The following is a 12835-nucleotide window of genomic DNA, read 5'->3' as shown; positions in this document are numbered from 1 at the left end:
AATCGCCTTCCATCTTCATTCAGCTACTTGGAGGTGCACTTAACTCACCAATTTCTCTATTATGCCACGAGTGTATTTTTCATAAGCACCAAAGTCATCATGGCATACAAACGGCCGAATCATGGCCACGTGGTCTACATATAAAGACGGAATATGCATCTGGATAAAGAGGAGTCTAACTGCAATGTGGAATAGTGGCGTAACTAGCGATATGCTTTGGGTGGATGGAGGAGGTTGGGGTGTGATCCCCCACCCCCTCCACAAGGCGACGGGAGTCGCACCCCAGGCTGGGAAAAAGTTTTGAAAATGCCTGAAAATACATTTTGCATCATTTTGGCAATTTAATTTTAAACAGATGGATTTATTATATGCCAAAACTAGACAATGCTTTCAAATATTTTTTTTAATTCTCTGAGGCTTTGGGGGGGATCTATCCCCTCACCCCCCCCCCCTCCCCATAGTTACGCCGCTGCTCTGGAATGTAAATCTGCTGTTTTAAATCTCGATGACGATGCAGATGCTCACGTTTATCAGATTCAACTTCCGAGAGGCAATTCAATTTCTATCCATTCATGCCATCGCTGCAAGCAGCGAATTGTTAAATTTTAATACCTATACGGAGAAAATCTGAACTTTGGGCAGTGAACCTGTAAAGTGGGAAAATTCGTTGCTGAATAATTAAGACTATCCTTATAGAGGAACTCAGTACGAGAATGCATTGGTGAGGCTGCAGAGGCTATTTATTCTTGGTGCCTTATACCTCTCCTCAGATTATTGATCACACGCTTAAGAGGCCTGCTAAAGTAATATTCGTGGTTCACGGTTTTAGTAAACATAACACTGCAGAAAAGCGCTCTAACATATAACCATGACACTGCGCACACAAGAAATAAAGGTTATGCTAATTAAAATAAATTTAATTTGAGCTAATTTTAGCTTAAGCATTATTTCATCCGCGTTTGGGTTATTTTCAATTAATACATCCATGAGACTCTTGATGTTAGGTACTATTTACAAAAAGACAGCAATTGAGTCATTCACAATGTCGCTAATTCAATTTTAGATACACCGCTACAAAATACAGGGACTTCTGCAGGGGCATACACAAATTAAGAGAAATAAAAAATACAAATTGCACGCTAGAGCTCTCTTACAAAACGTCTAGTGACAACTTTTTAACCACTCTAGTAACGTAATTCCAAAAGTAAAAGTTAAGACGAACGATAATTAGCATTTCTCCAACGTTGGCTAAAAATTAATTTCATTCAGTAATAGTTCCGTAAATAATGCGTGTCATCAACAGTCGAGGCCAAAAGCCGAGGGGAGAAACTCAAGGATCAAATATCGCAGAATCGTGAAAGACAAGGTCGAGCGGTTATTGGCACCTGTTATTAAACCTGAGATAATATCGAGTGGGAGTCGAAAGCTAACTTTGTTCAGCAATTTAGAGTCTTCCAATAAAAATAATCGGTAGGCTTAAAGCCAAATTTACCATTGACAGAAATTAATTAAACTTCGCAAAATTACACCCAAAATATCAGCAATTTATTCCATCAACATTTTCAACAGGTGCAATGTTGACTGGAAGAGATGACAAATATGTTGAGTGTAATTTTGCGAAGTTTTATTTCTTTCTATTGCATTGTAGTTAGTTCCATAAAGAAACGGCCGCTGCAATCACTTTTTTAATTTTATTATTGCTATAACTATGCATCATAACACAAAATGGAGTTTATATTTGAGTCAATTAGAGCACAATCATCATCGTTTCAATCTCAGGAGTCCCGTAAACACGGGTTGCCACGTGGTTGCCACGCTCTCTAAAAATCGCAAGCATTTAATGTTCCCTTCATTTCGGCGGCAATGTCTCGCTACCTACAGGCATAATGAGCGACAATACAGGCGTGCAGTCAGGCAGACACCGACGGAAAAGACGTAGCGGATGTGAATTATGCTCCATCACGTTCCCCTCACGTATTAGGGCGAGAGGAATTGGATCATCAGCGGCAGGGAAGGATATGTGCCAATGGAATGCCTCGCGAAACCGAATCTGCTCCGTGAATCCGTTAATGTGAGCGGAATAATTTACTCGGAGAACATTGGGATGGGATGCGCGGCCTCGACATCTTACTTCTCCCCCCCACCCCCGAATTCGGCCCCGCCCGAGGCCAACAATGGCCAGGGTGCCGTTATTGTTGTCGACGCATCATGGCGTCGCCGCGTGAGAGTCAACACGCGCGACCGCGTGCATTGAGTGAGTATGTGGGTGGGTGGGAGGGGGGAGGAAGAAAAAAAAAAGAGGAGAGGACGCGAATGATAAAGAGGGAGACGCCGTGCATATCGTAGCAGCCTGGATAGACGACAAAAGGGTCGCCAATACACACTTGGGTATCTTGTAATTCGGAGACATACCTAGCAATCAGGTAATCAGGTCAAATTACGCCTGAAATGAAGTCGATATAAATTCAAATGCTCTAAAAATAACAACATAACAGATATATTTTATTTTCATTTGTGGCACAATGCTGTTATTGCCACCATGTTAAGCTAGTGCAACGGAAAATAAGTATGGCCTGTTGCTGGTGATGTTGTAAAAATTATGGAAAATTAAATCAGAATTGAGGAGGTGAGAAGCCATGCGGTGCAAGTGATTTTTTCTCATCAGAGTTAGGTAAAGTTAATTCTTAGAAGAAATATACAAAAGCTTAGTCATGGGATACGAGTGAGTCTCTGTTCTGTGCTGACATCGAGTGGAAAATCAAATGCACTACTAAACATCTAATTGATCTCGTTAGTTTTCTATACCTAATATCTGTACCTAATTTTGAGTGGGAAAAGGAATCACTTGCAACCCTTGGTTTCTCACCCACTCAATTGGTATTTTTGAATTAATGTTTCGTTTGCTTTGCACCAAATTGCATGTGAATTCAGATTTTCAACTACACCATATTTCATGTGCGACTTTCGCCATTCGTCACCCAAAATACCTGCAGGAGAGCCTTGACAAATCAAAGCAGCGATTGAAAATATAATTCCCATGCCATTCTCCAACCGATTTTCTCAAATTCATTTCTCATTGTCAGTAGATTTACGCGCTCACGAGAATAGCTTCAACCACGTCAGCAGCACAGAACAAATTCACGGAAACGCATTTCCGGCGCACGTGGTCCATCTGTCCCCATGGCCGTGGTTTGGATTGACTTAACACAAAGGCGAAAGATGAAGCCAAACGTGATGAAGTTAAGTATGATTTGATGCTTTCCCGGGGAATAATGCGGGTAGACTCTTCTCGGGAAACAAATGAAACAACATTCCTAAAACCTAAAATTTTAAATGAAACCACATTCAGCAACCCTGAGGATGAACCCCGAATCGGAGCTTAAAACGTTCGCTAATATGGATAAATTAATCCAGTGGGAATCCAGAGAAGAGTTTACACACATGTAGAAGTTACAACACTTCAAAATTTTCCAGGAGAGCACATTTTAGAAATATTTGTGTCAAAGCCGTGAGGGAGATGGGATACATCATTGGAGTTGTGGGAAGAAGTTGGGATGAAGAAGCACCTGAAAGAAAGGCGCTGTTTCGCACTCATCCGACCGCACCTTGAATGTGCAACGAGTGTATGGGATACGGCGCAGAAATACTTAATACGTGAACTGAAAGCGATTCGTCAACAAAAACTACGGGCGCAGAGAATGCGTTTCAAAGATGTCCAACGAATTAGGCTGGGAGCAGTTACAGAAGGGCAAGGTATTAAGGATATAAAGATAGGTATTAAGAATAGATTTCTATCAGACTTCAAGAACAGCATATTATAAACTCATCATGATTCTTTGTCCGACGGAAATGATAAATTAAGAGAATGTTTTCTACACTTTTCCGAACGGATCGGTGAAGGGATTACTTTCGAATAATAAAGGACCTTAATAAATTAATAATAATAAATGCCGAGTGAATTTCCGTACCCGCATGTCCTTATATTTTATAGTTTTTTGAAAGCGCCTGGTATCCTAACATACCATGCCACTCACCTATTGAGCTATATATTAATGCGGGGCTGTAATAATTATAATAATAACAATGCGTCTTTATTGTGTGAGATTGAGACTAGAAATTTCATCTTCTATCTAACACCTCGTCAGACATTAAATATTAGCAGCTAAATACATTGTCAAGTTACTCTTGAAATTACATAGAGTCAATTATGGCAAAAGAGACATAGAAGTGAGGTTTTCAATCAACAAAAAAAATTATAAGTTTACAAATTACCATTTAGCGAGTGTAAAAAGATGTGAGCAGACGCGGGAAAACCTAATGATATTGACTATCGTCCGTATTGGAAAAAACTCACGGGAGAAAGACATTGGAGGGTGGACTATGCAATACCAATATTAGGATTTCAGTGCAGACTATGATTGGAGTCATAAAAAATAACTGTTATGCAAATCTTTCGATTATTCTTCATTTACACCGGTGAATGTATACCACGAATTTATACTCTGAATTCCAGGTAAATTTTCCTTCGTCAACACGAGTTTTCAGGGGGAATCAAATGGGAAACAACAACGTGGGCTGCAAAACGATATTCACTTCGGTTTTCTCACATGTTTTCAACTCCCTGATTTATGCTCATTTCTCATCCAATGAGTCGAGGAGGGTGCTTTTTTGTTCTCTTTTAAGAACATTAGCTTTTTTACAGGTTTTGTATGCAAGTATTTTCAGTTTTTTTTGTTTTCTCAAAGCAAGGGTTTTCTTCTTCAAAAGCCTTTTTAATTTTGTTGATGGAGACTTTCGCGGGGTGGTGCAGCATGCGTAGCAAGGTTTCCGGGTTGACCTCCGCGTCGATTCATCTTCAAGACGACAGTTTCGCCGGCGTTGCAGCTAGCGTCTTCAGGTACGAAGTATCGGATGCAGGTTTTTGCCCGTCTTATATAGGCCTTGGTTTGGGCTAAGTAATTAATTAATTTTGTCTGTTTTTTTCGTTTTTCTCTCTGTTATGATTCTGGTCCCAACAGGTTTTCTACCCTTTTTAGTGGTTTTCTTAGGACCTGCTTTCGGATATCATTGCACCTTATCTGGGGTTACAGGCACAGGTCTACTCTTTCATTAAACTTTGAGATTTTGACTTCGATCTTTCCGAAGTGTCGACAATTGGCTGTGACTCAAAACGAAGTGTAGGATCGAAAGAACATCTTAGCAACGGTTCGCAAAAACACCAAACAGATAATGTAGGCAATTCAATGGCTGATAGCTGTAAGGTTGGCACAAATAAGACCGCACACTTTACTGGACAAGCAGGACCACCATTAGAGTTGTCAGAGGCAGCCAGAACTGATATATTCCGTTGAAAAGGCCGATTACTATCATGTGATGGCATGAAGTCGTCGTCTGTGAATACTTAACGATCCAGAAGGAGAATTCCAGGAGTCTTAAATCCACTGATAATGCGTTTGACTGTGTATTAAACATATATACCGTATAATAAAATGTTCCTGGATACATCATGTGCTTGTGTCCCTTGGTACAAGAGGTAGCCATTTTGAATTCCGGCTGATTTTTCAGGTTAATACTACATCAAAATGCCGAACAAATAGCGAATAGTACTCACCATTATATGTCGATTTCACCTGTGCTACTATTACCACTGATCGATTTTTGGTAAAAGACTTCGATATGCAACTAAAAATAGTTAATTTTCAGCGTCAAAAACTTCAAATTAGTCTCTTCTCTGTAAACATAACTCAAATTGATCTATGCTACACACAAGCGCTTATTTTACGTAATAGTTTACTTTAAAGTCCCTGGATCGCAGCACTTGCCGACAGTTTGAAGTGTTCCTATGCGCATTATGCCATAAGTACACCACCCTCCCCTATGTTCTTTTAAATACGACCGCATAAATTAATTTTGGTACTCACTTGTTTGAAAATGCCATATCCGATCATATTAGTAAACAGAAGAATCGTCACTTTATCTCCATGAGCATTAAGGTGGTTGGTCCCACCATTAACTCCGTCCACTGACGTCAGACTACTCACATTGGCAACTGAGGACCTCATCGGTTATATGATTTTCAATTATCTATTGTTGCGTTGCGTTATGCTATAAGTTGCGCAGACGCAGCGCGCATCTTGATTCTTGTCACGCCAGTGGTGAGTAAATTCTTACATTGTAGCCAGCATTTTGCCCTAGCCAAATGCCTTGTGCCCAATGATGATTATAAAAGGTAGGTATGTAGGTTTAACTACGGTAAGGTGTCGAGAGAGCTAGGTCTGTCCACGTATGAGTCATGATGCCTGTCGCCTAATTGCCGAAGTCCAATGGCTCTTAATGATTCCGGACCCAGATATCAATACTGGCCGTGACGTCACTTGTGCCCTTTAGTATGGCCGACGAGATCCGTCCGATGGTCCGGGAAGTGGATATTGAGTTGCAGCACGTCACGCGCGACGCCATATTCGAGCCAAATCAGTCATCGAACGGGCCGCCGCCAAACAAGGGCGATCGTGACAGTATTTATTATTCGTCCGTTGGCAGCAGTGTTATTCCGAACCACACGGTCAGCGCCTACGGGTGAAGAGGAGGCGAGAGAACGCATCGATATGCATTGGATGGACTCAACTTCACGTGTGATTGAGGGCATTCAACGCTAATGCCACAGAGACGCAAGTATACACAAGGGCTCGCTTGCTGGATGCCGAAAGCAACCGAAAGTCAACAATGAAACCTCGAAGGTCGTGTTATTATGGGAAATCGAAAAAAAAATTGGCGTGAATTAAATATGGAATGATTGTATTAAAATCCATACACTTTTGCTTCGGCGTTGTTCGGGAGGAATAGTATCTAGTGAAATGGGAAACTTGGAATTCACAATCACATGGAATGGCAGGGTTTTTAGGTAAAGGAAGGAAGCAGTCGTGATGATGGTATACATAGGTGACAGCACACAATGGAAAAAATTATTTCCGTATATCGCGCAAGGGATCAGTTCATACACTGCTCCACAACATTGATCGTACGTGCGCAGGCCAAAAGCGTCGTGTGAATGCATACACTAGCAAAAAAACTTGCACCAAGAAGAGTAGGTAACAGTTAAGAGTGGAAACCATTGAATTATGTTTTCCCCTTTGAATTTTTCAAGAGGTGTGCCTATCCTGCACTACGCCCAACCGCAGAAGTTGCATTGTGACGTAACAAACGGAAATGAGAAAACGACGCGAAGTGGCGTAACAAGGAATATGCTTCAGGGGGGATTTAGAGGGGGAGGGGGTCAACTTCAAATTTTTTTAAATGACATGCATGGAAATATATTTTGCATTATTTTGGCACTAAATATTTCACTTTAAGCAGATGCAGATATTACATTTCAAAACCAGACAACATCTTTAATTTTTTTTTCTCTGAGGCTTCAGGGGGGGTCCATCCCCTTATCCCCCCTCCATAGCTACGCCACTGAGGACGCGTGTGACACAACCAGAAGTACGCCTTATTGGCTTTAAGAGTATGGGACTTAACTATCAAGGACGGTCCCAGGATCAAAACTAAATTTAGTGCGGGCCGTGGTCGTTCAATTTGTGACACTGAGAAGGTCATGAAAACAAAATTTCGAGAAAATTATAACAGCGCTTTGCTAGTTTTTAAAGTTATTTGCTCGGAAAAATATTTTCGTATTAATAACATGTTTTATACTAATATAACTTTTCTTGGTTTTTAAGAAAATTTGTTAAAAAATTTTCGTTTTGAACTTTTGCTTCTATTGGGGGGGACTGCCCACTCCTGCCCCGCGCTGACAAACAGACATCCTCTTTTATATAGATAGATTTTTTGTCGCCCATATATTTTCACATCTGTATCATTCTGAAGTGTCCCACATTTGCTTCTGCAAATCGCTGACCAATTAATTTTAAAACATTAAAGCTTCAAAACTCATCGGTTCCCGAAGTTCTTTGACTTACACTGGACATTGTGAAAGTAGAAAATTAATATTCAAATATTCTAGCAGAAAAAATTTGGAGAATAGTGTTCCACAACCCTTCAGTTTATCAGACATTATTATTCATTAAATTTAAGGAAATGTGGGGAGATATCAGATAGACTACAGTATGGGAAAACAGAGGTTTAGGAATAGTGTGAAAAACTCGCGCAGCTTCCCAGCAGCAGATGCGGATTCAGACCACAACCTAGTACTCATGAAATGCAATGTAAGATTTAAAAGACTTATGAAAGTTAGGAAGGGGAAGAAATGGAACGTAGAAGCCCTGAAGGGGACTATGAGGAGAGAATATCAGGGACTAGTAGATATTAATACACGGGAGATTATAAGTACACCGACTGTTTAGGAAGGGTGAATAATATCATAACGAGAATGATCAAAGCGGCTGAGAAGTCAATTGGCTACGTTGACAGCAGAAGGATAAAGAAGCCGTGGATAACGAAGGCAATGGTAAAAGAAATGGAGGAGAGAAGGAAGTGGAAGAACGTGGACACAGAGCAGGGCAAAACAAAGTATAGGGAACTTACAAATCAATTACGGCGTGAAACTAAGAGGGCAAGGAAAGCTTGGTGAAAAAGGCAAGAGAATGAGGGCTCAAGGGGAGCACTTCGAAGGATACGACACACCGGGAACCAAGTCAGAGATACGCCCAATCACCCGGGGAGGGGGAGGAGAGGAGGGAAAAAGGAAAGAGGCGCCGCCGCGATGGGAGCCTCTGGGGTAGGATGGGGAAGGAAGGGAGGGGAGGGGGAAAAATACTTCAACACTATAGAAGCGAAAAGGGCCCAACTAAGTAGCGATACCAGGCAAAGTCATTACTATTCTAGCGATTTTGGAGGACTTGAGGAAGAAAAATCCATCGATCAAATCGCTAGAGGTGAAAAAGGCATTGTGAAGAAATGGAAAAGTTCCAGAAGGATGGAGAAGTAGGGGCGACAAAGTTAAGTCGCTATCGGGCGGCAAAAGAGGACAAGCCATGCATAAAATTAAGGCTAAAGATGGGAGGATGCTAACCGAGCGAGAAGAGGTACAGGGAAGATGGAAGGAATACGTGGAGGATCCGTATGACGGAAGAAACAGGCCGGAGAGATTGAGTTTAGAGGAGGAAAGTGCAGTGGAGGAGGACAATCCTGGACCGGAGATCTTAGATTCGAAAAAATCGAAAGATCACTTCGCGATATGAAGGCTAGGAAAGCAGTGGGTGTGGACAATATCCCGTGTGAGCTCATGAAGAATCTAGGGAGGGATACCAATGAGAACCCGAGGGGGCTCTGGACAGGGACGGGACGCCTCTGGGATAGGAATAGGGTTGGAAGGGATGAATAGGTAACACCCTCGCCGCTATGAGAGCGACCAGGGCACACTATAAGCGAAACCATGATTTGATTTTTCTACAGAAAGGAAAAAATTTCCTATGATGAAAGAACTTGCTACGATTTTCCGTAGATTCAAGGGAGGGATAGTAAGAAAAGGTTTTTCGAACTAGGGAGCAGGATCTATGAGGAGGGATGTTGGCCGGAGGATTTCGTGAAGACGGTTTTAAGTCCGCTCCCGAAAAAGAAGAAAGCTGTGGAATGCGGAGATTAAAGGACTATTAACCTAATATCGCACGCGGCGAAAGTGGTACTGAGGATATTGAACAGACGAATGGAGGCGAGGGCAAACGAGTATTTTGGCGAAGATCAGTTTGGTTTCAGAAAAGGGAAGTCAACTCGTGATGCAATAGCAATAATGAGGTCCCTCGTCGAGAGGAACCTAGAATATGAGCAGGACGTGTATGCCTGCTTTGTGGATTTTGAAAAAGCTTTTGATAGAGTGAACTGGGTAAAGTTATTGGATATTCTTAAGAAAATAGGTGTAGGTTGGAGGGATAGGCGACTGATTCGTAATCAGTATATGGCCCAGACTGCGCAAGTGAGGGTAGCGGACGGAGACTCTGGGTGGGCAAGCATTGGCCGAGGTGTGAGGCAAGGCTGTCCTCTTTCGCCGCTGCTCTTTAACGTGTACGCTGAATAAATGGTAAGGGAAGCGTGGGATGAGTTAGAAGCTGGAATAAAAGTGGGAGGAATGATGTTAAAATCTGTAAGCTACTCCTAATAATAGACTACTCCTTATAATACTCATTATTAATAACCCTACTTTTTAAACAGGTAGAAAGAGTGACAGATTTTGAGAATCTATTTTAAAATAATTTCAAATATTTTTTGTCAAGTACGTAGCTCATCCTGGAAATGGAATATGTATCACCACCTCACCAAAACAGCGCTAAATACTGCCCAATCTATAAGCTCAAAAAATAAAAAAACGACACAATTTCCATTAAACGAGAAGCCAAATAGTTTTTACATGAATGGTTTTCATTTTATGGGAGGTAAAATTGAATGCGTTTCTAAAACTAGAATTTTTTCCAAACTTTATCCTATATGATGAGGCACGAGCCATCGTTATCATCTTGGGCTGAAACGCTGAAGAAATCTCATTTTTGAAAAACTTGGTAACTTTTCGAGCATAACTGAGGAAAAAACATCAAATGTTGATTTTCGCAATCACCTTATATTGTGCAGTGTGCATGCTATATATATATATACATAATAAAACGAGCACAAGTAATTTTATTGTGTCTTAAGACAGGAAATCTGAATTCAATTTGGAATAAAAATTATCCCGGAAAATCGATTTTCGGATGTCTTCGGAGATCATGAACGGGGAGAGCAACACCCGCCGAGGGCTTTGCAATTAGCCTGGACTTCGTCGCGTTAACACCTCTTCTCCTCCCTACTAATGATTCCCTAAGGCAATCGATAAACTGTTATGGGTAAGGTTAAGAGTGAAGCCTTTCGTCGGGTATGCTCTCCTATTCCCATGCCCGCTAAGTTGATTGAGAAGAGCTTAGGCGGGTTATCCTTCGTTCTCATCCCCACAGATGATTGCCGAGACAATCGAAAAACCATTTTCGGAGAGGTGCATCCATCCAACCCTTCCTGCCTTGCGTTTTTCATTCACTGAAGCAAAAAATAGTTCAGCTGAATCGTTCTTACAATTAGTACTTACTTTGGGTAGGATGAGGAGAGCCAAAATGGCGGCCACCAGCTTCACGATCAGCTTGACCACCAGCAGCTTTCCGAGCGCGTGCATAAACGTGGCAACGTCGACGCCGCCTCCACCGTTGCCATTTCCATTGCCGTCTCCGCCGTTGCCGTCCGTCGTCATGCCGTAGTCGGGTGCCGTGGCGTAGAACACCTGCCCGTGGTGATGGTGCAGGTGGTGCAGGTGGTTGCCGGGCGGAGGGCCGTAGGAGGCTGCCGGGGAAGGGTACCCGCGGTTAGGGGGCCCGTACGCCGCCGGCGACGAAGGCAGGTAAGAGGACCCGGGGTCAGTGTTGGGGCCCGCTGCCATCGCGGGGGGGCCCGTGGCCGAGCCGTGCGACGCCGCGTACGCCTCCAGGTACGAGTCGCGGCCCTCGCGGGCCCAAGCCGCCGACAGCGCCGCCGCGGCCACCGACAAAAGCAGGAGCCGTGACGCCATCGCCACTGCAACGAAAAATAGGGCGACCGTCAAATGGGCCATTGGACGGCACTGCTGTTTGCATTCCAAGCTATAAGAGGGGCTATTCCCACACAAAATCCTGTTTCTATTTCTTCCCATCAGGTGTACCCACGCTCGCCTGAACCCTTATCCACGCCCACTATGATGCGCTGGTGGACGCTGAGTTCACGTCAGTCGGTTGCCATGGTTATCGCCAACTTTTTACGGAAGAAGTCCTAGTTTTTTGTCATTATAAATTCTTAAACAGTGAATGCGACGACACGTATACAAATTCCTGGAATTTAAGTATACCGGGACTAGCCACGGTGATAACTTTACGGGAGTCACCCGCAATGCACAAATTGTGCGAACGTGCATTCCTGGAAATTGCATGTTCTATTTCTCATTCCAAAAATGCCTTCTTCCAAGATTCACGACTGGAGTTTTCAAAAAAGAGCCACAATGCACATGAAATTCTTGACTAATACATTGCAAGTTCCACAATTATCATCATAATACAAAGCGTGCGCGCTCACCAAATATAATTCAGCCAATTTCCGAGCAAATATTTCTCATTGAACGCCTCCATTGACATATAGGTACTAAAAATCTAACGCTAAGTGTACACTACGGATAATTTACCATATTGCTGATTTTTTGTGCACAAAGCTGCATTTACGAAGGAGTTCTTTCTCCTCCATCGATCGCTATGCCACAGCCTGGGGCGGCGGATTCGAAAAACCGCATTCGGATGATGCATCTTTCCAACTTTAATTGGCATACTGACCTCCTTCCCTGGGATCAATAACTATTCACTCAGCTGATTTGTCACACTCCTTTTAATTGGATTGCAAATGCTCCTATTGGTTGGCCACCCGCCATTCACCCGATCTTACTGCACTGCAGGCATGTAGCCAGACCCCCAGAAATTTTCCCCTTGTTGCGACAACCCGCCATACATACAGGAGACAACTAATCTAGTAGCAGTACTAATCCTCTTCACTTTCCCTCCACTATTTACATTTGTGGACTGGGATCACTGAATCAGAATTCAAATTTACGCAAAATCGGATAATATTAATCGCTAGTCCCAGAGCCCTAAATTTTGACCTTTGTTTTCTAATATATCGGTGGCGGTGGGGTAAAGTCCTCGCCTGCCAAAGAAGAGGTCCCCGAGTGAAATGTGCCCCCCGAGCATTTGACTCACGAGCCGCCACTGAATAACTACAGTCGTGTCGGTTATGACCAACGATGGCTATAGACTTCAGCGGTACACAAAATAAATGAATAGTTTAATTAATGAAATCCATGGTT

General features: G+C 42.6%; 1 protein-coding gene across 1 annotated transcript in view; it reads right to left on the bottom strand.

The window, feature by feature from the left end:
- Positions 1–12835, bottom strand: part of LOC124155387 — a 54343-nt gene that overhangs the window by 16446 nt on the left and 25062 nt on the right. Inside the window, exon 2 of the mRNA XM_046529162.1 lies at positions 11048–11526. Coding sequence (XP_046385118.1) covers positions 11048–11521 — 474 coding nt within the window. The 5' untranslated portion in view covers positions 11522–11526. The remainder of the gene's footprint in view (positions 1–11047; positions 11527–12835) is intronic.

Source organism: Ischnura elegans, chromosome 3, assembly GCF_921293095.1.
Source record: "Ischnura elegans chromosome 3, ioIscEleg1.1, whole genome shotgun sequence".
In the NCBI taxonomy this organism is placed as follows: Eukaryota; Metazoa; Arthropoda; class Insecta; order Odonata; family Coenagrionidae; genus Ischnura; species Ischnura elegans.
The sequence above is the reverse complement of the archived record's forward strand: the minus strand, read 5'-3'. Positions and strand labels throughout refer to the sequence as shown.